A 25,891-nucleotide genomic window follows, 5' to 3' on the forward strand; every position below is an offset into this window, starting at 1 on the left:
ATTATTTAATTGTGCTCTTGCAAATGAGAAAATAGTGATAGCTAAGTAGTTTAGGGAGCTGAAACACTTCATTTATTTAGAGAAGAATCAGAGCACAGCTTCAAACTAAATTAAAAGGACCTATAGAGGAAAGGAGTTCAGTTTACAGGTTTTAAGCTCAGGTAGATCAACACTGCTTGTTATTTTACACCAGCTGAAGAAATTGCCCTTCTGATCTATCTGCCATCATCTACAAGATACCCTAATTGTGGCAGTATTTTTGTCATATTCACTGGGATAAGCTACAAATCTGACGCATGACTAACTGGAACTATACCACTGATGTTGGAGCCAGAGATTTAGACTTTGTCACAAATTAAAAAGTTCTTCTTCCTTGCCTTTTTTCTTTGTAGAGCGTGAAAGTCATTTAAGATTTTACTTTTATGAATGCTTAGAAAACAGATGTGAGGAAAGAAAACACACCATATATTTAGTTTCATGACATAAGCATAAATATTAGTCCAATGAGTGGCACAGGTTATTTTCAAAATCGCAAGCAAGGTCTTTGCCTGGGAAAACCCAGGCAATATACGCTAGTTCCAAGCACTGGAGATCATTGAAGCTCTCTTCCAAGGTTTCTATTACTCCCTTAATGTATGGGGGCTATCGACACTGGTTTTGTTCCCCTCGCCCCTGCCCTTTTTTAAAAAGAAAGTTAAAGTTGTCATATTTATGGCTTCTACAGCTGTATGAATAGAAACAAAGAATAAAGAAAGAAGTGGGATGTCTGTGATGACTGGGTAGATATTAAAGATTGTCTAAGTATAGCCACCTCTAAATGAGTATTTCGCCTTAATTTTCTGTAAGAACAATGACACTGAATAAAGACTGTTAATGGGAATTATCATATTCATAATAGAAACAACACTCAAAAACTTAATGTTCCAAAGTTGGTCAGTTTTGAATGAAATGGCAAAGGAAATCACATGTAGGTTGAATTGGAATGGTATTGCTTCCAAGTAAAGGGAGGAACGATCCAGGCAATTAGTCACACATTAAAATGATGGAACTTTCTGGCACACATTTGGAAGACAGAATAAAGTAATACAAATAAATGGATGATGGAATAAAATGCAACATTAGTTTACTTATGCAACATTAGTTTACTGAAGCTATAGCATACTGCCCTTAAAATCTTCTTCGGTATGGAAAAAAAACCCTATAGACAAAGGAAATACAGTAAATCTAAGCTATTTTGAGCTCAGTGAAGTGTTATATACAGCAAATTCTAAAGAATTAATAGATAATCTGGAGAATATGGAGATTAGAATGCAAACTATAATTTAATACGCATCTGGCTTATAGGAAGGATGAAAGTTCTTAATGTCAGGTTGATTGACATTAGTGTCAAAGTTCTAGGTTCCTTCTGGATCCTGGTAATATTTTCATCAATAAAGTTGGCATAAAATACATGAGAATTCTAATAGAAGCTTCTGGTGACACAATGGGATTATCACACAGAACAACAGAATACTAAATGGGAATAATCAGATGATGTTAATTACTTGGCAAAAATTGGATGGTATTTAACAACACAAAATTAAAAGTTTTATTTTTACAAATTAATAACACTAATTAGTAAATATTTATTTCTACTAAATACTAATTCTTAGAAGAAAGAAGTATTGGTTACAGGAGAACAATTACAATCTAGTGTGAGTCAATTATGAAAACAAACATAAACAAAATATTAAAATTGCACGGATAAAAGGCAAAAGTAAGACTTCATCTGCTATGCTGCATACTAGTCTGGTATATTCAAGAGAGATGCAGGCTGAGATGACTAAGATGACACAGACAGATATCCCTATCTTGAAAGCAGGAATTCTAAAATGCCTTGGCTTATCTGCCATTGCAAGTAAAAAGTAAGGATATGATTACTGAAGGACAACAAGGTCCTTCTCAGCATAAGAACAGCTATAAACTGGAATACATCTAGACTAGAAATTAAAAGAATGAATGAAGTTCTGGAAGACGATAGTAACACGAATACTATGAGCAAAAAACACTACTAACTTTTAATTTTAAGATTTTTGTATAAAAGCTCAAGGTGCAGAGGAGGAGATGCAGGCTTGACATCCCCAGAGTTTCTTTACTAGTGCACTGTCTTCAGTTTGATGAGAATTTCCTAGGATGGGCCTAATCCTACAAATATTTATCAATAAACCTGTGTTCATTAAAGTATTCTTATTCTAAATACAGCTTATCACTTCTTTATTTATACGTACGTTTACATATTGTACTTAATATTCTCAAACTTAAATGAGGGGTTCTGGATAATACAGGAGTAAACACATAAATGCCATCCTGCATTAGGTAAGAATTTAATATTGTGAATAATGCATTGGTTAACATTAAATATAACATAAATAACCTCAGCCCTGGGACTGGGACTCAAGTGTACCATGATTGCTTTGTACCGGCTGAAGACCAGAACAATCACAAAAGCAATAACCCTGGATTCTACCCTGGCAGCCTATCCCAAGTACCTCAACAAAATAAAAGAGAAAGTAAAAAAAGTAAGCAAGAAAAGAAATACCATCCACTAAAGCAGTAGCTAATAAAAGTTCCTGAGTGATTGTGCTGATGCTTGATGAGCTTGACATTTTAATGACTAATGTTTTACTTAAATAAAAATGATTAATGACAGACCTAACCTGGAGGAAATAGAAAGCTAGATATTACAGTTTTCCTCAGAGAAATGCAGTAGTAATTGGTAATAATTTGCATAATCTAATGAAACACAAAATACAGATTGGTGAAAAAAACTGCATTCAGCATTATATTAAACTCTGTATTAAATAAAACAGTGTTGACTGAATAAACATTTTGCAACACAATTAGAAAAAAGAACCAGAAATATAGGAACATATTTTTCAAAATGTAAAAAAGTAAATTAATTTTTTCTCTTTTTTTCTTTTTCACAGTTACCTGGGCATTTTAGTTCATCTGTGTAATCTCCACAGTCATTAGATCCATCACATATCCATTCTGGCAGTATACAAAGCGAAGTTGAATTACAGCTAATAAATCCTGAAGATTTTATTCCAAGTTTATAGAAGTAAGCACAGTTTGTATTATCTGGAAAGAGACAGTAAATTACTATATCACACCTAACAGAGATTGAGAGCCTTATAGTTCGGTTCTCAGGTTGAGCTTGAGTTTGCGCGGACCATGCAGCTGCTGGTATCCAACTAGTAATGACTATGAATTAACTGTTATATAACAAGCAACAATCATGGAACAGATGCTACGATGAAGCACAACGCAAACTTACTACAGTTCTTTTCATCTGAAGCATCTGTACAATCAATGATCTGGTTGCACTGTGCTGATTTTCCAATGCAAATCCCATCTGCACAACGGAATTCTGTTGAAGCACACGTTGAATCTATAACATACAGTTATAAAAGATATAAATTTGTGTACTAAACAGACTCTTCAGATGCATATTGTATGTATTATGTTTAAACCTTCTACCTTTTAGAATGAGGCATTCAGAACACACTGAACCTTCCATAGCTAAAAATTCAGTAGAAATATAAGGTCTAATAAACTTGAAAGCATAACTTTCTAATTTTTAAATTTATTTTTTGAGCCTAAAAGTCTCTCTCTAGATAATTCAACTCAATTTGAGATAATCACCATGTGAGGAAGGAGGAAGCATTTTCAGGACGATCTATGAATCTCGCAGATTTCTTTCATATAACACCAGGTTGGGGTTTTTGCCTGTATGCTTTTCTCTCTACTCATATTCAGCTAAATTATTAAAAACCATGCAGTGCTTTCAAAAAAATGCTAGTTAGTACAGCTACATAGGTTTTAGCTATATATTGTGCATATTAGCATAATTTCCCCTCCAATCTTTCTGAATTGTAACTAAGGATCTGTGTTGTCTGCTAGCTAATCTTTATTCATTGGCTGACACATAGATATACATATTCATGTTTTAAGACACAAAAAGAAAAACAATTCTGATATAAAAAGGAGAACAATTCTAGTAAGTTTTGCAAAGGACACAGACATTGCCATGCATCTGAGAAGCAAAGAAACAGAACACTAGCTACTTCAAAGAAGAAACAGTGCAGCGGATGCAGAGAAGAAATCACCCATCTTTCTACCCTTCCATCTGTAGTAAAGATACTCTCTCATTTACTACTTCACAGAAGACGCAGCAAATGTATTTTATGAGTTTTCCATAGCCAAACCCACTCTCCTTCTAGAGGACTGTAGGTGTAAACCAAAATCGGTCTTCATATCAATCCCAACATACGCTTTCTCAAACGTACCACTGTGTACTTGCTTGTTTTTGAATTCTAACAAAACAAATCACCCATAATTCCAATAAAGTTATTTTCTAGCTACTTCTATTTATGTACTAAGTATTTACAGAGCAATATTCCAAATTCACCTTGGAAGTAACTGTCATTTACCTTTACAGTCAAATTCATCAGAGTTGTCACCACAGTCGTTTGCACCATCACATACTTTGTTACTTGAAACACAGCGACGATTAGAACATGGCTTGAAACCCTTCCGACAGCCTCTATTTTCTGGAAAGTTAAGTACAAGCACATAATTTCATTTAGACACTTGATATATAATAAAAATAGCTTTACATTAAAACCAGACAAACATTCCAGAAAAAACATTTTAAATTAAAATGCATTTGAAGCTACAGGAAAAACTTCAGAAATTGTTCATTTATGGTCCAGCAGAAGAACTTGGACTGATAAACAGATAAAGAATAATAAATGAAAGCGTGATGAGAAAGAATGAAAGAATGACAAAAAATGAAAAAGGAAAGCATAGTTCCCAGTTTTCATTATCTTCTGGTATAAAAAGCCCACGTGTTTTAAATGCATTTGTTTTGACACACTTTTGTCAGGCATATGACAATGTTCACATATAGCATCAGTAATTCTATCATACAGAATGAAACATACCAAATTTGCCCTAAACCAAGTTAAGAATAAATGGAGAGTAAAATAACAAAAAATATTAGCTGAAAAATTTCTGGATTTCTGAATACCAATACCGCAAGTGTTCTGCTCAAGTAGGTACACTGTTGAAGAATGTATGAATTTTACATATGTTGATACGTTTGAAAATTGAGGAATTACTTACTGAAGCCCTAACCATTGTAGAAGTCATGCCACAATAATAAATAAATATTGTTCATTGGATTAGTTAATCAATAATAATGAGTCCAGCATCCTGTACTTTATCAGATTCAGAAAACAACATTCTGTATATGACCTAGTGCATGACAGAACCACAGTTCTTCCTGCTTTTTCCAATGTGTAGCAAAAAGTTCAGTATGGTTGATTTAAATCAGGGAAAATGTACACTGTCACACTACAAATTAATATAATGTCCTTCATAAAATTATGTGGCAAATCCATGGAAAGACAAATTGTTGGATCTTTCTCTCTGTTCCTTCAACCTACTCTCCTCTTCTAACAAGGTAAAAGAAACTATATGAAACCTTAATCTTTCTTCCATGAACTGTGAATGAAATAAATAACTAAAATTAATAGTAGAGACAAAGAGGTTTAATCCATATAAAAATACAGCTCACTGGGTTTTTTGGTGGTGGTGGTGGTGTTTTTTGTGGGCTGCGGTTTGGTTTTTTTTTTTTAATTACTTCTTATGTCTAAGCAATATGTATACATAAATACAAATATATCAACACATACTTAGCAAGGAAACCTAAGAAGGAATTCACAGACATAAGTCATTTACTTTTCAGTGCTTTGAAGCTGTCGCTTGTAATTCAAGGGCCTCTCCCCTCGGGTAATTACAGTGTTTTGTATATTCCAGATTCTTATTTCCTTGCCTGATGTGATATCTTTTTTCAGATTCAAACAAACAAACCTCCTTAGTTATCTACATGTAGATGATCTGATGGAATGTTACTGTTTTAGTTTTACATAACACGATCAAAGCAATTATCACATAGAAGTCTGAAAGCTAACAGGACACAAATTGAAGATGAAAGAAGAAAAAAAATGACACGGTATCAGTTGCTATACTCAGATTGTTGGTGGTAATTTTTTTTAAGGAAAAAAAAAAAAAAGAAGAAAGCTATTCCGTTTCTTTTTTCCAGTATCAACCCTGGCTATTAAAATGGCAGAGGTGAACTCCAGGAATTAAAGCAGACATTTTCATAAAACCATAGAGGTGGCAGGTATAAACATAATGGGTGGGTTTGAAATGACATGTAATTGTTCATATGGGAAACAATATGGAATAGATACCAAGGCTGTGATTCGGCCTTTATCTTGTTCTGTATATCCATGAGTTACAGGCACACAGGTAACAAGGAGATTTCACTTAACGTGCAGGATACATGAATTCACTAAGGTGACTCAGTGATTTAGGAAAATTATTTGAACAGTAGTGTTTTAGACACTGCAGCAGGCAAACTCAGTTGGACACAAAAAACCTGTAAGTGATTCAGTTTGTGATTATTAGGGCAAAAAACCCAGATAAGGATAGAATCCCTCGGGAAAATTATGAAAGTAATGAGTAGACACCCTTGAGTCTAACTTGTTGCAAGATGCAGACTGATTGGTGTAAAGAACAATTATATAAACTTAAAGAGAAAATTGTGTGGAAAGATATCTACTACACAGCCATTTTTGTATTTTATAATACTTCTATTTTAGTGTTTTCTATTCACAGTCAGAGAAAATCTTATTAAATATGGAAAACTAAATCAAAATTGCTAAATTAAAGCTGAAAATACTCAATTTTTCATCTTTGAAAAAGCAAGTAGCTGTGTTTTTCCTTATTTTTGTTTTAGAGACAGAAATATGAGAACATTTGAGATGCTTTTTATTAAATGTAAGTCAGCTAATACATGAAGTTTGCAAGGAAAATATGTTCAGGTGTAAGTAATTCTATCCATTTAATGTCAGGGTTTTTTTAACGTGTGCGTTGGCATTTTCTTCTTGTGCATCTTGGTGAGCAGTTGGTATGAATAAGTAGAAAAGTCACAGAGGAATCAATGTAAGCATGTATAACCAAAATAAGAACGTGAAGGTGAAACTTCTAGAAATACTTACCACAGTAGAAAAGTTTCTCATCAGACTTGTCCTTACAATGAGCGATGCCATCACAAGTCAGCTGATAATCAATGCATTCACCATTTCCACATTCAAACTCTGAATAAATGTTGCAAGTAGAATTCTTAGCTAAAAATAAAACACATTAACACATAATTTTTAATAGATTTTACACTTAGTGAAAATGAGAAAAATGTTGGCTGCATTTAAAATATCTCCTACACAGTTTTTGAAAACCTAAGCACAAAAAACCCCCACAATGGCATCAGAACTTAAAAGCTTCTACCAAGTGGTGGCCTGCAAGACTGCTACGCTTCCCTGTAAATTTGTTGATATTATGCAGGATTGAGGACAGATACCTAAATAGCAAACAATTTCCAGAAATTTCATGTTAGGGTGAATTCCAAATCAAGGTAAAAGAGAGTCTGTAAGAGAAAAATACATAGCCAAATATCCATGAAGGAACATGTAGTGAAGCAACTTAAAGGCAGTGATTCTGGTAAGATGATGACTTTGTAACTACTGTGCTCAGCTATCCTCTACACACACGTGCCTCTCCACAATCCCCAGCTTGTATGTAACTGTTTCTTAATAGATGTTTAAAAAAACCTCTTCAACATAGCACATCCAAAAGCAAGAAGTAAACACTTACCATTACCTAGCAGTTAATTGGAACTCTCAACTCTGTTTTGTGGCACTGTGCAGCTGCTCAGTGTGTACACAGGTACCAGCATTAATGTACTACATCCAATGTTGAAGATACAGCCTAACGCCCACTGAAGAAAACCTGCTGTTTCTACTTCACTTATTTCTTTTTATTCACAAAAAATCATTGGTAGATATGTAAATTTTTTGCGTTCTTGCCTTCTCAGAGAGGTTGTTTTATCTATTACTTCAGAAGAGAAAAAGATGTACATTCAAAATTTTTACTCCTGCTTTCTCTTGTATATAGATTTTCTACTAGTTCAGTTAGAAACTAAAAAAGTATCACAAAATTGACACAGAACAATTTGGTCATGAACTTCACGATAGCACGTACATTTGCTTTGTGTACGGTTCTAAACAAAATATCAAACTCGAGAGAAAGAAGAGTATATAGGACAACTCAAGAGGAAGAATAGGGAAATGATACCTAATTATTATGCTTTTTTCTTGTTTCCATTATAATTATTTCAGCACAAATTCAGGAAGAACCAATGTCTGCTATATGCAAAAGTCAAGCCAATATAAATTGAAAACATTTCTTGATTTGATTTAAACATGAACAAAAATATAAAAGAAGTGCTGAAAATACAGATTCTAGACAAGGTGAGATCTGATCTTGAATATGATTTATACAGTCCTTTACATTTTAATCAAGTTTATCACAGCAATTATTTTTCTCTCTTTTCCCCCCATGTTTTAGCATTGTAAGAACTTAGATCTTAGGAAAAGTAATTCTCAATTACATTTGTAGTTCATCTAGTTCAGCATCTTAGACTGCAATCTTTAGAGAAAGATGGGAAAAAAAAAATCAAAATGTACGTATAGTATAATCTGCCCTCAGTTAAAGTCTAACTGGAAACCCTTGTAGAGATTGCTTCAAACCCCAACTTTCAGAAACAAAGCATTTTAATGCCTTTCAAAACTGTTTCTTTGATGAGAAATAAGCAGTCTGGGTAGTCTTATTACCCATATAATCATCCAATCCCTCTTTGAATTTTACTGAAGCTTTGTCTCAAGAATCTTGACTGGCAGTAAGTTACATAGTCTAATTACACTTTGAAAGGACAGTTAATTCCTTTTCTCAGTTGGAATTGCTAACTTTCAATTTTATTGAGTATCCCTTTCAACTGTGTTATGAAGAAAGAAACTTTTGATCTCACAGCTAAACTATAGTCTGTCTTGTTTCCACCCTTCCTGTGCTAGTCAACTCCAATGTTTAACATCTAAGTCTTTTTTTTTTTAACTAATAACTCAGATCAACACTTCCTGCAAACATTCTACAAAATAGTTCAGAAGATGGGATCTGACATCATGGTCTAGATGAGGATTTAAACACGGTTTTACCTAATAGCAATTTTAAGAGTTGTAATGTTTTTGGAAAATGTAAATGCCATATAATATTATAAAATAAATTATCAGACCTATGAATTTATCTGTTGAACCTCTTTCATGTCCACTGCTGATCACTTTCTTGACAAGGTAAAGAAACTGGTGAGAAGAAGTGTTTTAATTAAGGTTCAACTTCAGTAACTCATCTGATATAGCCGTAGACAGACCCAATGAATGCATGTAAATAATTACTACTGAGATAGGTAAAAGTATGATAGATATGTAAACATCATAACTATTACTAAGAAAGTAGTATCTTACTACCATAATAGCAGTTACGTTTTTCATCTTGTGGTTTTTTCAACCTCTTTGGGATGCCAGCAGCCATCTTTCTCATCCACCTCCAAACAAACCAGGACTTTTATTGCATTCATGCAATGAGTTTAAATCATTACATGAAATAAATAACGTCCGTTACATTTAATGAAGGTAAAATGAGGATCAGTGAAAGATTTGTCTCCTTACTGCACCAGATATTAAGAATTCCAACTCTTCTTTGTATTTTCTCTGATTTTAATTAATCTAGGAAACTGAAATGTTTATGATATAAATACCCTAACCAAGCATTGAAAAACTTTTAACATGCTACAATTTGATCTTATCTTCTTTATCAGCCAATGAGGTTTCTGCCCTGCTGTGAGAAAGTAAAAAAACCCATTAAGCTCTTGCCAGCCTAGCAATGAAGGAAAAATTCCTTGCCAGATTCAGAGAAGGCAGTGGCAGTTAATTCCAAGTCTTTAGCAATACCTGTACTTTACCATACTCTGTCTCATGGGTAAAGGGATGGGTGGATGCTAGCTGAGCAAGCGACGGATCTGACCCACAAGAACAAGTGCAGACTGGTAGGCAATGGAACTTAAGGAAATTTTCCAGCTCCAAGAGGTCTCTTGAATGATCAAAATCAATAAAACTTGACAGTGTGGGAGGGTGAAATAAGGTGATTATATAAGCGTGGTGGTAATATTCCATCTGCAGGAAGCAGAAACATTTGGCTCTAGTGGAAAATATCTTTTTGTAAAGTAGTAAAGTCTTAATTTATATCTTTCAACCGTTAACAATCAGATTCCTGTCCATACAATCTCAACTGATCACTGGATTCTGTTACTAGACTAGAAGTCTGCTACTCTGAAACAGTGTTATAGTTTAAATTGAAATCTTTATCCCTGCAAATCATCTGTAAAATTCATTATATCTCAATTATACAGCTAGACAAAGCCGTTTTTAAGTAAGCGCTGTAAATGTAATACAGGCTAGTTGTACATTACTTTACTACTGCATCTTGACTCTAGATCAGCTGTATATTCCCTGTTGTGAAGGATAAGAGTTTTAACCCTCATACTTCCATATTTAAGTACAGAACCAGGTCTTTCTGTGAAATCTCAGTGACCTTATAATGCACTACGTAAATACTTAGTTAACAACTAATAACAACATGTATGTGTGAGCCAAAGCTAAAGGTGGAAGGTGAACTATGAAGTGTGTGAAAGTACAGTATAAAACTGTAGCAATTCACGTATTTGTCTGGGACATGTTAGTAGCTACTGTATGTTTATACTGATTATATGCATAATTAATATATACATCTGGTTTTATTTAATAACAATATTTTAGGAAATGAAGCAAAAGGCAAAGCTATGGATCCAAAATAAACATGGCAAAAGAAATCTTAGGATTAAAATCTTGGATTCAATAACGAGGCAATTAGCTTGGTATGGTATAAAACTAATTACAGGCTCCTCACAAAGCTGTGTAGCTGAGCTGCCAAGCCTAAGAATCTGATTCTAAAGGACTGGGGTCCAGCACTAAGGATGCCTTGAGCCAATTTAAAATCACATCAATACTTAAAGGTGTAATTCTACCCTTTACCTCATCACAGTCTTTTGTTCTCACTAGTTCTCTTTAACTGGCTCAAGTGATCTTGCAGTGTCAAGTTGAATGAGCTCTGCTCACTGATCCAACCAAAACTAGGTCCAAACCCAAAAAATCCTAATTCCCAGTCAAGCAAGTCAGTTCAGTCATCATTCAGTTATACAACTCTTCCTGCTGATGAAAGGCATATGATGGGAGGGAGAATAAGACTGTCCTTAGCAGAAGCACACTTCTTGCTCTTCTTCAACTGATCATTAAACTACAGTATTCTTTCCTGTTACGAAAATACTGATATGAAAATACTATTGACTCAGATGCACCAGGAAAGCCGAATATCATTCTAGCATGAAAAATATCAGTGGCATGACTAAAATAAACTCTGTTAGCAAAGGAGTAGGTTTGCAAAATAACCAGTACAGGTATGTCAATGAAGGACTACATCTCTTCACATCCCACACCAACACAGCTCTGCGTATACAGACCAGCATTTTAAAAGTGACTCTGTATCGGTAGAAGAGAAGCCACTTGTTAGGCTGTCCAGGAGCAACAGACTGCCACAGAAGAGTCTGAAGCAAGCAAACTGCCTAAGCTTCTAGCAGGATGGTAAATCTTGCTAAATCATATACAAAACTTAAATATAATTTTTCTTGAATGTTACAGTGTCTCTCTACTGTTACAATCAAAACATTTGATTTAGAGAAAGCAGGTGGGTCAAAGCTATGAAACTGAAGCAGCAGAACAGGCATACTTGGCAGATAAATATGGAAGTGGAGAACTTGATCTAAGAGTTGGGATTTGTGCCCCACAGAGGTAAAGGTCCAATAAACCACTGGAATTCGGAAGGGGTCTCTAACCGTGACAGAAGAGCTATAATACAGTGACATTACAAAGACATAAGGAACCACACGCTTCCCCCCCAGCTTGCCCTCCATTCCAAATCCAGCCAGCTACACTTGTTGAGGGGAGAAGCACAAAGTCATGTTCCACATTATGAATGTGGGTCATCCCTGGGGAAACAGCCCAAAGCTTTCCAGTTAATTCACTCCTGCTAAGGCACAGCATTAGCAAAGTGATGGAGGTTTTCTCCAAATTATTAGAAAAGCCGGAAGAGTGCAGAGTGTGTACATATATCGCATCCTTCCAAATTACCAGCACATACTTCATGTTCATAAACATCAATTCTGCACAGGGACAATGTGATCTAAAAAAGCTGCAATGGATGACCATATATTCTGAACCACTTTTGAACTATGAAAAAACAGTTCTCTCATATTTCTTTATCATGTACTGAGACATATTGGTTCCGAGGAAGCATGGGAAGATGCGAGGAGAACTTAGAACAGTGTAATACAGAATATTCTCCAACAAAACCAGTCTCCAAGGAGTCTGCCAACTTAAAGCAATACATTTCCCAATTACTAAACCACCAATTGTACATGATAAAATACAACAGCTCGTTAAGAAGTTACAATTATTTTATATGTCTAAGGACATGAAATAAAAATATTTGTACTCAACAGAAACAAACTGCAAATAGGAAATGTTGAGTAGAACACAACTACCCAAACTGGAATTTAAGGAGAGTAAAAGTATTAATGCTTTTTAATACTTAAAAGCCTTGTAAGACATAGAATAGTTAAAAGCCTGGTATGTGCTGAACTGCCAGATCAATTTTTACAGTATATAGAAGCTATAAAATTAATGGCTCGGGCCAACTGTCTTTGCTTATGATAGCCAACTGCATCACACCATAGAAAAGCATTGTGTCAGCTAGTATTACTTACTCACACATCTGTTATCATCTATCAGTATTCTATCCCCTCTACATGAGCAGTTCACTCGTCCGTCAGGAGTCAGAAGGCATAAATCATGACAACCTCCATTCATTTGTGCACAAGGAGATAACTCACCTGAAAAACAAATGATAAAAGATGAACTCTGTTTTATTAAATTTGCTTCAATGGCCAATGTCTTTGAGAGAGCAAAGATCACCATATCTCAGATTCATGGGCAATTGATTCAAGTTTTATCAGTCAGATGAAAATGTCAGCATGCCTCAGATGCTAGCATACTAAAGACAAACAAACGGAGTTACCTTGAATGTAATAATTTTAAACCCCCACAACATTCAAAACTGCTGATATTTGAGAGGAAATGATTTAACTGCTATCAAATGAGCACAATGTCCATAGCAGAAAATGGTCATTCAATAATTATTTACTTGGGGAAGAGGTTATATCCCATCTTTTGTTAACAGTTCCTACAACAAAAAGAATTTATGAAACACCATGAAATATTTTAACTTGGTTAAAACTAAGTAAAATTCTTGAAATGAATGATACTGGAATTAACAAAATAGTGTATCTTGCTTTGTAACTTACAACTGTTAGTATCATTGGCAACAGCAATAATGCCCATTGGCTGATGCGGGATATCAGAACGAAGAACTTTTGTATCTCCTCCTGTATATTTACTGGAACGCAGAATAGCTCTCCTCACTCCATCTGACCAGAAGATATAGTCATCATATACAGCCAGGCTGAGAAAGGTACCTGGTCCAGATTTGACAATTACCTAAAATACATAAGTACAGAAGAGAAACATGAGAAAGAACATTGTTGCTGAGTAAGTTGTTTTAAAAGTGCAAACTGTGACTCACATCCCTTTATAGTTTTAGACAAAACACTTTCTATACCTACAGCACCTGGAAAAATGAGATAACAGCACTTAAAATGTGTTAAAGGGATGCTACAAGGGTCCAAATTTCAGAAATCCAGGCATCTGTTCCTTAAGTAAAAAATCACAGTTTATCTAAATGTGCCTGTAAAAATACCTACTCAACACACCACCTGCTTAATAGCTCAAACAGAAAAGAGAACAAGAGGTATTGTAGCATGGCTGAAAGACTAAAAATTCTGAGTCTTTATGAATCAAAGCGAGAAGCATGTTTCAGAACTGAGGAGCATTCATCATATGATCACATTAGAAACTTGAACCCAAGACAATAAATGTTTTGTATGTGTCTTCCAATTTAAAAAAATCTCCTCAGTCACCATATTAATTATCAGTTTAAAACTGAGAAAGAAAATACGAACTGGAGTTCACTATATAGTAGGGTTTGAAAGAAAACTGCAGAAATACAATTAATTTAATCCCAATCTAAATCACAGCTCTTGTAAAATATTTTCGTATATGTTCTTTCTTTCTATGTATCAGAATTAAAAATTTAATGTACAGTTCTTGTTCTGAAGAATATAACACATTTTTAATCAGTTCTCTCATTGAAAATTTAATTTTGGCTGAACAGAATTATTGGAAGGGGGTTATTATTTCTCCATTAGATAATGAAAATAAATAATATTCTGAACATATTTATTGCATTGTATTCTTCCACATTTCTCTGGGAAAATTAGTAACTTATGTATATTTATAAAGTGGGAATGGTTCTTCTGACCCAGGCTGGCAAAAAACCCCTGCATCTATGTACCTAGCTGCTACTTATCACAGGGAAATTGAGATAAAACCAGAAAAAGAATATCTTTCTTTTAACAACCCAACAGAAATCACTCTTTTTTACAATCATCAATGCTCAACCTGTATCTCTACTTCGGTCACCATGGTTTTCCATCTGCTTTATGTCCTTTATCCTCTTTCCCAAAGGACCTTTTAATAACAATGTGAGTTCATGGAAATCAACTTGAAATATAGAGGATAATTATCTGCATAAACACAGCACATCTGATGAATTTGAGCTATTCATGCTGACTGCACACAGGCACATAGGCTGCACTGTGCACGCAGAGCCAAGAGGTACACTGTTTAGCCTACTTGCAAGTGGATGTTGTGTACCTTTTTTTTTTAAATGATGGGATGAGAAAGAAGTAGTAATGGTCAATCTCATAGTTAATAAATGAATAAATAAATAATTGGGGGGGGGGGAGAAGTCTTTCTTTTCATATAAAGAATTCACCTAATATATAGGACATCCAAATTCAATTCTGGTGAATAAAACCCTCCCATTTTTCCTTCCTTCCTCCTTAATGCCTTGGAGATGAAGAAGGCGCCCTAGCTCTGCAGTATTCAATACCAAGTAATATTTCAGTGGCAGTTTGTTCACACCTATGTCAGTTCACTGCCCAGGATATTGCAACAATTTGCTAACATAAGTAATTGTAGTCCAGTGCACAGGAGCATTCCTGGCCACGTTTAAATTCACTTATACAGATATAGTGTCAAAATTACTTATATTAATTAGATAATTATAACAAATTCTGCATCACTATGCACAATATATATTTCTGCATATTTGAAAGAACGTTTCACCAGCAAATCCTTTTTTCCAGTGAAGACTTTTTCCAGTCATAAGTGTCCCAAGAGGACAAACTTTCTCTAACCAACCTTTTTTCAAAATTAAAAGTATTAAAAGATAAATGGGAATGTATTAATGGCAAAAGACCTCTTCTGTAATTGTGCACATTTACTGTAAGACACTTTTCATAGTACACTCTTAAAAGCCTATGCTAGTCATATTCAGACACATTTCAGAAAAAAAAAAAATCAATTGTGTATGTTTCTGAAAGTTCTGTACGAAATCTGGCCATGCAGATTTTACAACCCTATATTTTTTCTCCATGATAGTGTGCAACTGTCCCAGTTTGAAGGAATTAATTGTCACAAGCAATGCTAAAGAAGGCACTACTCTGTTCAGCTTTCTGTGTTCTGTAGCACTGTCATAATTTTTCTCAAATTGTAACAAAAGAATGTAAATTCATTACAGAACTCATCATCGTTGTTCAACCTTGGGAGATTTGAGATCCAAATAAAGGGTCACAAAAGCTAACGTCCAGGAACATTTGTTCACTAATGCTTATAGCATTTCGTTCACTGAAGTCTCCTCTATTATGTCACAGCACTATCCAAGGACACCGGTTTTATTCAAGCATCCAAAAGAAAGAGTTCCTATTTCTACCAGCTTTTGGTCAACTTTACAGCCCTTTTAACTTTATAGTTTATAGAATAACACTGAAAATGACTGACAATTTCTAATTATTTTTTTTAAAATCTTGATAGCACTCCTGGATGATCAGAATAACTGACAATGAAAGACGATTTCTTTAAAAGTCTGTTCATCCTTTGGTTACCTGCCAAATCATGTTTAAGTCCTGAGGATTCAGTATCAACCAAATTTGTTGTGTATCAAACCTGTTGTAAGTCATCTATGTTTCTAAATCTTGCATTCTGTACAGCTTGCATGTTCATTTTCCCAGCAGTGGCTGAAGCTCTGGACAGATACCTGCAGATTCACTAGCAGGATCATGTAATGAAAATTCAGGTTCTTACACTGTGACCCTGCTGAAATCCTCCTTGGGTGGCCCCATCTGGCTGGCCCAGGAAGGGTAGGAAGCACAAAAGGGTCTGCCCACTACTCCCTGCTTCCTTTTTTCTTGCTGATTGCTTGTCTCTAACAAAAATAATGATGGAAGCCAATGCAAGCACTTTGCAGACTTATTCCTCTGAGTTATCGATAGTAATCTGTTAAGCGTTGGACCTAGACATAAGACAACTGCCGCAGTCTTTCAGGGAATGCACGTACCCAAATACATAAGACAGAGAAGAAAGCCAATGCAGAATCAGTGATCACCATTCAATCATAAGAAAAATCATGTTTTCAAATTGTAAAAACTCCAAGATTATCAACTTATAGCAATTTTTATATAAATTGGTGGCTGAGTAGGCACAAACGACCCAAAGCACTGCTCCCACTTACAAGAATACAGGCAAAAACCTCTTTACATATCCCTTCTGGAAGCACATTATCAACACAAGCATAATGCCCAGTTAATCTGCAATCGTACCACAGCAGTATATGCTGCCTGTTGTTCAACTACGGGTGCAGAAACTGTGCTGGAATACACTGAGTCAGAGGGGAAAAAGGACAAAGTTCCGTAAGAAACTGCACATCTCTGTTACACAGAATACCATACATGGAATAACTTTTGAACCTCTGCAGACAATGTACAGGTAAAAAGAATTAGAAGGTACAACCTCAACCATCAATTTTAGTCAAGCATGATATAGACCACAATGTAATCAAAATTTAATTCAGAAAGGCCACATTCACGTACTCCCACAAACTATTTCAGTACTATATAAATACTTAAAGACCTTTTCTAGAAAGGACAAAAACTGCCAAAAAGCACCCTGTGCCACGGGCAGAAAGCAAGAATAATTATGGTCATCAGCAATGTTTTTGGTCACGGAAGAGAGAAATGTGGTACTGAACAAATGTGTACACATTGAAAAAAGCAATGCATTGCCATTCTGCATTACAAAGATCTGAACAGATTTCTTTTTTTTACAGTAACAAGTTTTTAAACAGTTTTTTTAACAGTATAAAGCAAAATCAATCATATAAAGACCCTGTCTTGACATACTTTATCGTAAGTCTAAACTGATACCAAAAATTGCAACAATATATGTACAATTTTAAAACATTACGGAAACCTGAACAAGACATCCCCACCGTCCCTTCCGCCTGAACCAGTGGAAGTCAGACACATCCAATAGTACATCACATGTTTTAATACGGAATGATACCAACATTCAGTTACAGCATGTACTTCGACCTCTGAATAACAGATTAAAAGTTTTCTGTGCTTCCTGTAAAGAGATAAGGAGACTGGGGGCTGGGGAAGGAATGTCACAAGTAGCAGGGCAATTTAATTTTCACTGCGAACCTTTCTTTTTTAAGTTCTGATTTTTAAGTTCTCCAGACAGCTTTTGTTTTAACATATAAATGCTCTAAATTTGAGGTATGTGTAGCAGTTTCTCTAGAAAAACACGACTGAAAAAGGGGAGGAGCCAGTCAGGTAGACATGTCAGGTAGACCAGAATTTGTGCCAGGATACTATAATTTGAATGATTTACCTAAAACTCTTATTAGATTGTCAGTAAGAATTAGATTCATAACAATTTTTACCATGACAATGCTTAACTTCTATAGAAAGACAGGGTTTTTTTAAAGATGAGTGCATAAAGTTAATGCATCAGCTTAAAATATGGGTTGCTTTTAAGTATTTTAACTCTAATGAATGGCTTATTGGTAATACTTCTCTTTCAAAATGCTTAATAAATAGGCAGTGCCATCTAATAAAGCTTTTAAAAGTTTTTTAAGGGCTCTTTACTCTTCTAAAGATACTCAAATCTACTTAGAGGTCTATAACAATGACAAATCTAGTATAGAAAACTACACTCAAAAAGGTTAAAATTGAAGTCAATTGCATAATAAAATCGTTACACAAGTATAAAGCAATATCAGTAATCTAAAAATAAATAACATTTTAGATGAATATCAGAAAACTCAGTCTGACAGAACCGATTTATACAGAGCACCACATTAATCAAAATTAGAGAATTTATTTTATTCTTTCAAATGGAAGACATAAAATAGAATGCCATATTTATTATTGAGTTATGAATACTGTTTTTGAAAGAGTATAGACAACGATTCTGTGAAAAAAAAATTATATGAGACTGTGATACAGGGAAACCAGTTGCACAGCCAGGGGAAAAAAATAAAATAATCTAAGTAATAACTTTTATGTATTTGATTTAGCCACCTAAAAAAGATACACTTAGATCAGACTCCTTGTTTTGTTTGTTTTTATGTTGTTGCTTTAATAAAAAGCAAAAATGCTATCTCTTGCTGGATAAACAAATCTATCAGCCTTGATCTAGAGTATCCAAATTCTGCCCTTCCAACATTGTGATGTTATTAGGACAAAAATCTTCTGTTAACCAGAAAAAAAAAACAATTGCGGGGGAGCGAGGTGGAAGGGGAGGTTAAAGACAGAAGAAGAAAGAAATTTGGTACTGAAGAGAACACTTGTGAGTTTACCAATTCCTCGTTCCTGTTGCCACAAAAGAAATTAGAAGAATTGCTAGTCTAGGTTTATGTTGGGTTTTGTGGAAGAACAGCGTCAATCACTGCTATACTTTACTAAAAATAATCATGCTTTTTGTTGATTGGTCTGAATAAAGACCGTATTTTCATCATTGTCATCTCTTTCATGCATGGATTTTCTTTTCATTTATTGTATCTTTCAAAAATACCTTCATAATAACTTGAATTACAATCACATAACAAAGGATACAATGGACATACTAGAATACCACATTGACCAAGAAGAGTAAGATCCTGTTTCCATAGAATTGTCCAAGTGCAATGTAACAAAATCAGAAGTGCTTCCTCGTCAGCAATTAATTTTTGTTTGTCCATGCTAGAAATGAACATTTAAGACACTGAAAACCAAACCACATTGCTAAATTTGCAGTGTTCCAGCTGATACTTAGAGCTGCAGTTCAGCTGAATGACATATTAAGCAACTGTTTATAACAGGCCTGTACTTTTCAGTGCCATTCAAATGGAAAGTATACATCTCTGTAAATCACGACTATATTAACCAGATTCTTTGCAATTACATGCTTATTAATTACACAATACTGATTTTCAACATCATAAATGACAATGACAAACTTCATCTAATGTTACTTTTATTTCAATCTCCTAGAATTTTGTGGGATCCTGAGGTATAAATAATCTTACTCTCCATAGCCTTAGAGATTATTTTTATCTTTTCATTAATTCCTTCTTTCAGTTAATTTCTACCAGGCTACTAACACTGGACGTCAAGATATTTCAGCAAACAGTCCCACACTGAGAGTGTTGGATCTGAGTCAACCAGCTACTTAGCTCACACGGATTAGAGGATTTTATTGCCATTGGTTAGGGAATCACTTTCATTAAGTTCGATCTTAGCATTACTTTACAGAACTACTCAAAGAAGGCAACTCATCAACGTCAATGGAGTGAACTCCCGAGAAAAACAACTAATTAAGCAGGGTGGGTATTCACTCTTCATATTGGTTCTGGACTTCTTCAGAAAAATGTTAAAGGGAAACATGGACATCTGGAAAGTTGAGAAACAAAGGCTCTTTTTGATCAGATTTGCAAGAATAGAACATTCCCGCTACAACTAATATATTTATATTGCTGAACAGAGAAAATTAAAAAATCCACCACAACTCCACTTCTAGTACCATTAATTTCCAAGATTATCCACACCATTCTAGCTGCTTTTCAAATACAGAAAGAATGAATTGATTAAAAAGCTTGGAACCTAACAATAAACTATCACAATAGGGGGAACAGGAGAGGCAAAACATGATGAACTTAAATGTCTAGGTGGTAAACTGTGCACGTTGTGCTAACAATATCAATTTTTACTAGCATTTCTTGTTTCTCTACTATTATTGCTTCCAGTGCTGTTTAACAAAATCAAAAGGAAGCAGTAGAAACTGATGAAATAATTTCTCTATGAAGAGTAGGCTCAATCTTACTTTTTTTCTAGACAACCATCCAAGCTTATTAAAATACCTGCCTTCTAGTTGACATTATTTTCCTTCGGGTTAGTTTTCACATCTGATTATTTATTAGTATATAGAGAATACAGCAATGTGATTCTTCAACTCAGAATCACATTCAGGACCTGCATCTTTTTGTAACTGCTCATGTTTAGATCTTAGTGAGAATCTTTTCTGAGATTTTTTAGCACATTCTGATTTTAATGGGGTTAGACATTTTACATTTCTAATTGTTAATATTTTGCATGATTTATCTCTGTTCTGGCTACCTTGTCCAATCTCACTTTTATCCTGCCTTAGTGAGTTATTCGGCCACTTCTCAAGGTAACGTTGATATCATCATGAATACCTTTCAAGAATTGACCAAAATTACTCTGCTGTCCTCAATCATACTTGTACTACAAATAAATAATATGATATGTCTGAAAAGTAATTTTAGATGTCAATCATACAGTCAAGTTTTTCATAAATGCATAGCCAAACCTTTAACTTCCATTTCTGCATTTAGTACTTTGAAGAACAGATCTGATAAAATGTTACTGAAGATAACAGAAGTTGAACACCAACTTTGGAACTTGTTTAATTGCTTAAATACAGAATTCCAACAGAATAAAAACATATGGTCTAGAAATTGAAAGTTATAATTACTGGAAAGTTGCAATTACATGAAGGTTATAATTACTGGAGACACCTCTAAAACCATATTGATTTTGACAATCACACCTGTAGGCCCACAGAACCTTAACCGAGATCAAAACTTTCCAACCTGGATGCTAGAAAATAACCAAACGTCTGTTCACAGGAAATTAACTATATTTCTAGGTTCTTGATATGTAAAATGTTACAGAATACTCAACATTGAAGAAGAAAAGGAAAAAAATCAAAATAGCCCACAATTTATTGGAAAAATAAGTCCAAAACATAAAATCAGCTTTATTTGCTGTTGGCTCAGTCTCTGCGTTCAAGAACAAAATGTTATAATTAAAGCACTAAGCAGCTAAAAACAGCTGTGGCCACAATGTTAAATCCAACTAAGGGCAGGAGCAAAAGTGGAAGAAAAAGGGTAAGAGATTGTGAAAAAAATAATTGCCACTTTTGTTTTTTAAACAGGAGGATCTGACAGAGCAGAGCAAGAAATGTTAAAAAACACCCCTGTATATCTTCTAAGTAATAAAAAGGAACAAAAGAAACAAAAAAATGCTTCCAAACTTGAAAGAGTACTCCAGCAACCAAATACTAGTATTAAAATATCAGCTTAACACAAAATCAATAAACTCTTACAATCCACTTAAAAGAGTCAATTCAATACTGCTAAACTATTTACCCATTCATTGTACTAGATTATTGTGGTGAGTAGAATGAAGAAAGAAGTTGCTATCTGGAAGAAAATTCATTACATTACCATTAGCATTTCCTGTTCTACTATACAATTTCTGCCTTTGTTAACTTAACTGAAACTAGAAAGCAATGAAGCAGAGATCGTGAGGAAAAGGGTAATCTGTTTAAACTATTTTTGAGAGGCAGTTGATGGCAGGACCTTGCTGAAACACCCTAAAGAATCTCAGATCACCAGAACGGTGGAATGATTATTACTTGTATTATCCTAATGTTACAGAAACCAGAGATTTTGTCAAGCTGGACAGCATATGAACAAAGAAAAACAACTGCCCTGGAAATATTATTTCACTAGATCAATAATACAATTTCCTGGTTGGATTCTGGCATTCTTGTATCAGTAAGAATGCATCTACAATGGTGATGAGCAACTCTGCTGCAGCACTGCTAGTGAGCCCAGTAGAGTTTAAGTGCAGATTTGAATGAAACAGCCTGGTGGGTTTCTTTTCTGGTACGACAATCCCCATCTAACTAATGCAGGAAAAATGCCTTCTGAATCCAGGAAACACACACAACTCTGTTTCAAAGCTCATAGCATGTGAGAACGCAGATCAGTATTTTTGACAACAGAGTTAGTTGATTCTCCCAAAACAGGTACTGGTGTAGGACAACCAAGAGTAGTATAGCTTTGTATAGGTAACACACTAGAGCTCCCAAAAAGCCTTCAGAAGAGCATGTTGGACTCAGTTTATTGCTTTCAGCTTTTTTGTTTACTGTAATGGGGAAGAAGAGTTAAAATGACAGAAAGCCAAACCAAGAGGCAATATACTAGGAAAATTAGAAGTTTCAGTGTTCAGTGGCTGAGAAAACTAAATGACCAGTTTGTCTGGCTGATGTAAACTGAAAGCCAGAGGTCTGATAAAAAGATGGGATTTTAGTAATGGTTTCTGCAACTAAGTTGCATCATCTCCCATTTCATGTTTGTGATGCGTATTTTGTTATACCCTGTGCATAGACGAAGTTAAACTGTTTCCACATAACCTACTAGTTACCTTGTACTTAACTGACAGCATATTCAAAACCTTAAGTAAAACAGGATCAGGAAAGTAAAGCTAAACATGATAGCAAAATGGAAAAGAAACAGCAGTACTAGGCAGACATACACATCAGAAAGTGGAAATGCAGCCAAAATGAATAGGAAAAAAAAATACTAATTCTAACTGAAAACAGTGTAAGAAAATAATTTAAGAACCCCTGTTGAATTAGAAGAGGAACAAAAGAATGTCCAATCTAGAAAGAGATATTTTCGAAGAAAACAACTGAAGAAAGCATAGAAGATAAAGGAAATTATTTTAAAAATTATTTACTATTGCTAATCTAAATGAGATATTTTTCTCTTTTCCCTAATAAATGTGACAAAAACAGTAGTGACATAGACAAATAACGTCGTAGATAGAGATGGTTATGTACTTAAGCAAAGCAAATCACTGGAATAAAATGGAATGTCTGTAACTACGTACATCCTTAACCTCCAGGAACTTAAGAATAAGTGTCTGAATTTGCAATCAACTTGCAGGCAAACACAATGAAGTATTAGCACAAGTTCCTACTTGTGAAAGAAATAAAAGTTGCATGTGTCTTTTAAACAGGCATTTTTAATTGACCAATGAACCTTACTTCAAGACAGGAGTTTGTCGTTTACGATTATAATAATGTAGATGAATACATCATGTGATGGAATAATATCCAAAAAATCCTCTAATATACTATCAGTCTTCAAAAATGACAACAAAATAGAAGATAAAGGAAAGGAAGTCAAGAGGAGGAGGATGTAATACACTAGAACTTTCAAATTGTGATTAAAGTCCTACAAAGGAAATAGTTGAGAAAGCTGACAAGTATGAGAAAAATGGGTAATTTCCTCTACCTATACTTCCTCTACCTGTATTTTAAGATGGCAACAAGTCCCTCAAGATTCCATTTGAAAAATACTTCAATGTGGTAGACAGCAAACTGAGGTACTTTCCAGATACATAATTATTCAAATTAGTCAGGAATAAGAACAGGTAAGACTGGATATATCTTAGGAGAGCTGATGAATGAAGCAGGATTTAAGAAAAGCATCAAATGGCAGAAACTAAGCAGAGATCATTTGAACTAGTTCTATCCTTTTGTAATTTAAGTAGGAACTCCAAGATCATTGCATATAACCCAGTTAAAACTTTTGATTGCTTACATTTAGTAACGTAAGAGATAGAATAATAAAAATTCTGCAAATACTATTGAGCTGTTATATGGTTCAATATAGATCCGTTACATGCACTTCTGGAACGCCATGTGCTGTTCTGTTACATTATCTGACAAAAGATGCAGCAGTAACTGAAGGACATACAGATCTAAATGATATGAATCATCTTTGAAAGTATGACCCAAATTTAAATAAAAAGTAAGTACAGATTTTGTATAACATTTCCAGTCAAGATATAATTAAAGGATAAAAACCAAGGAATAATATGAAAGAAGGAAAGACAGTAATTCCATTTTTATCTCCCAAATGACAAAACAAAACAAAACCCCAAAGAAAACCATGAAACTGCCTTCTGTATGTTATTCTCAGATACACAGGTGGATTCACTGAGAAAAAAACCCCAGAAAGTTAATCAATTTTCACAGTAAATATATAGTCAGAGATTGTAGACTTTAGAATCCATATAGCTTTGGTTTGTCCAGTTTCTGATATAGTTACTGCATCTGAAAACATTAGTGAGCTGCGGTTAATTTATACAAATGAAAAAAAAAAGGATAAAGGATGTGACACAAAAATATGTGCCTAGTCATGCTGATTTTACTTCTGTTCTGCTGTTACAAGCTTGGCTTTCTTGTTTTGCTCTGATAAGGAAATTTTGTCTAAACAAAGTATGTGGAACTTCTCCTGGATAAGATTCCAGAAAAACCTGTAATTTTCATTTAAGATGCAAAAAGATTTCAAGGCTTTTATACAGTATATGAAGGATTTTTTTTACATTAATAGATATGAAAGTGAGCTGATGTACCAAACATTATCCTGTAGAGCTGGCAATTGAAAATACAAGTCAGAACGTGCCCTTCGTTCATTTTATCATGCACTTTGGGAGGTACAAAATCCCCAAAAGGAAGACTTCATGAAATATGAGAAATGGAGAGCTAAACATGCAACAAAATCGTGAGCACAGATCAACTGCCTTCAGCATATTCCAAGCAAAAGGTCTACTTGAGCTGAAACTAATAGAGCACTCAAGTATCAAAATGTATTATGATAGAAGAGTAATGGAGTGTGGTTGAATATATCTGAAAATGAATAGATATAAAAGGAAAAAATAAGATTTGTAGAGTAACACTCAAGCGTTACACAAAAGAAATTCTAGTGCATTCAGAAATGTTTGGCACTGGAAGGAAAATTATAATCCTATGTAAAGCAGAACATTTCTCTACCTCTTCCACTGAAATTAGTTCTACGTTTTTTTCAAGCTGATACAGATCATTTAGGACAGTGATGCTTCAGGCTCAATACTAATGCAAACAGATTTCGTGGTAAGGGTCTGCATCTCCAGGTCATCCAGAAACTGGAACGTGTTGAGTAAACAGAGCATTACTTGTAGTTCAGAAGTGTTTTCAGTTTTAAATCTAATACACAGCTAATATTAGGAGAAACTTAGGCAACTAATGATCTTTCAGTAACATTTTCATTTTAAAGATGCTAACAAATGCAAACAAACAGCTTTACAATTAATATGTTTGGGATTTTTGTTTTACTTACATATCTTTGTGATCCATCATATTCACACCTCTCAATTTTTCCCAAGCTGCCATCTGAAAAGTAAAGTTTCTCTGCCCTATGATCAATGGTAAGTCCATTTGGTGTCAGAATATCTGTACTAATGATAACCTGTGCATTTTTGCCCGAGAGGGTAGATCTCATGATGCTTGGGAGCTGCTCATTCCAGTTAGTCCAAAACATTAAGCTGTATTAAAATCAAAATAACAAACAAAACCATAAGATACATTTTATAATTTAATTCTCT

The 25,891-nt window shown here is 34.5% G+C and overlaps 1 protein-coding gene across 1 annotated transcript in view; it reads right to left on the bottom strand.

The window, feature by feature from the left end:
- LRP1B (LDL receptor related protein 1B) overlaps positions 1–25,891 on the bottom strand; it is a 749,866-nt gene that overhangs the window by 133,700 nt on the left and 590,275 nt on the right. The window contains exons 43-49 of the mRNA XM_050899978.1: positions 25,627–25,831; positions 13,454–13,646; positions 12,857–12,982; positions 7,110–7,238; positions 4,473–4,592; positions 3,317–3,430; positions 2,971–3,120 (exon numbers count right to left, since the gene is read on the bottom strand). Of these exons, the coding sequence (XP_050755935.1) occupies positions 2,971–3,120; positions 3,317–3,430; positions 4,473–4,592; positions 7,110–7,238; positions 12,857–12,982; positions 13,454–13,646; positions 25,627–25,831 (1,037 nt within the window). The remainder of the gene's footprint in view (positions 1–2,970; positions 3,121–3,316; positions 3,431–4,472; positions 4,593–7,109; positions 7,239–12,856; positions 12,983–13,453; positions 13,647–25,626; positions 25,832–25,891) is intronic.

The sequence above is a fragment of the Gymnogyps californianus genome, chromosome 7, assembly GCF_018139145.2.
Source record: "Gymnogyps californianus isolate 813 chromosome 7, ASM1813914v2, whole genome shotgun sequence".
Taxonomy (NCBI): Eukaryota; Metazoa; Chordata; class Aves; order Accipitriformes; family Cathartidae; genus Gymnogyps; species Gymnogyps californianus.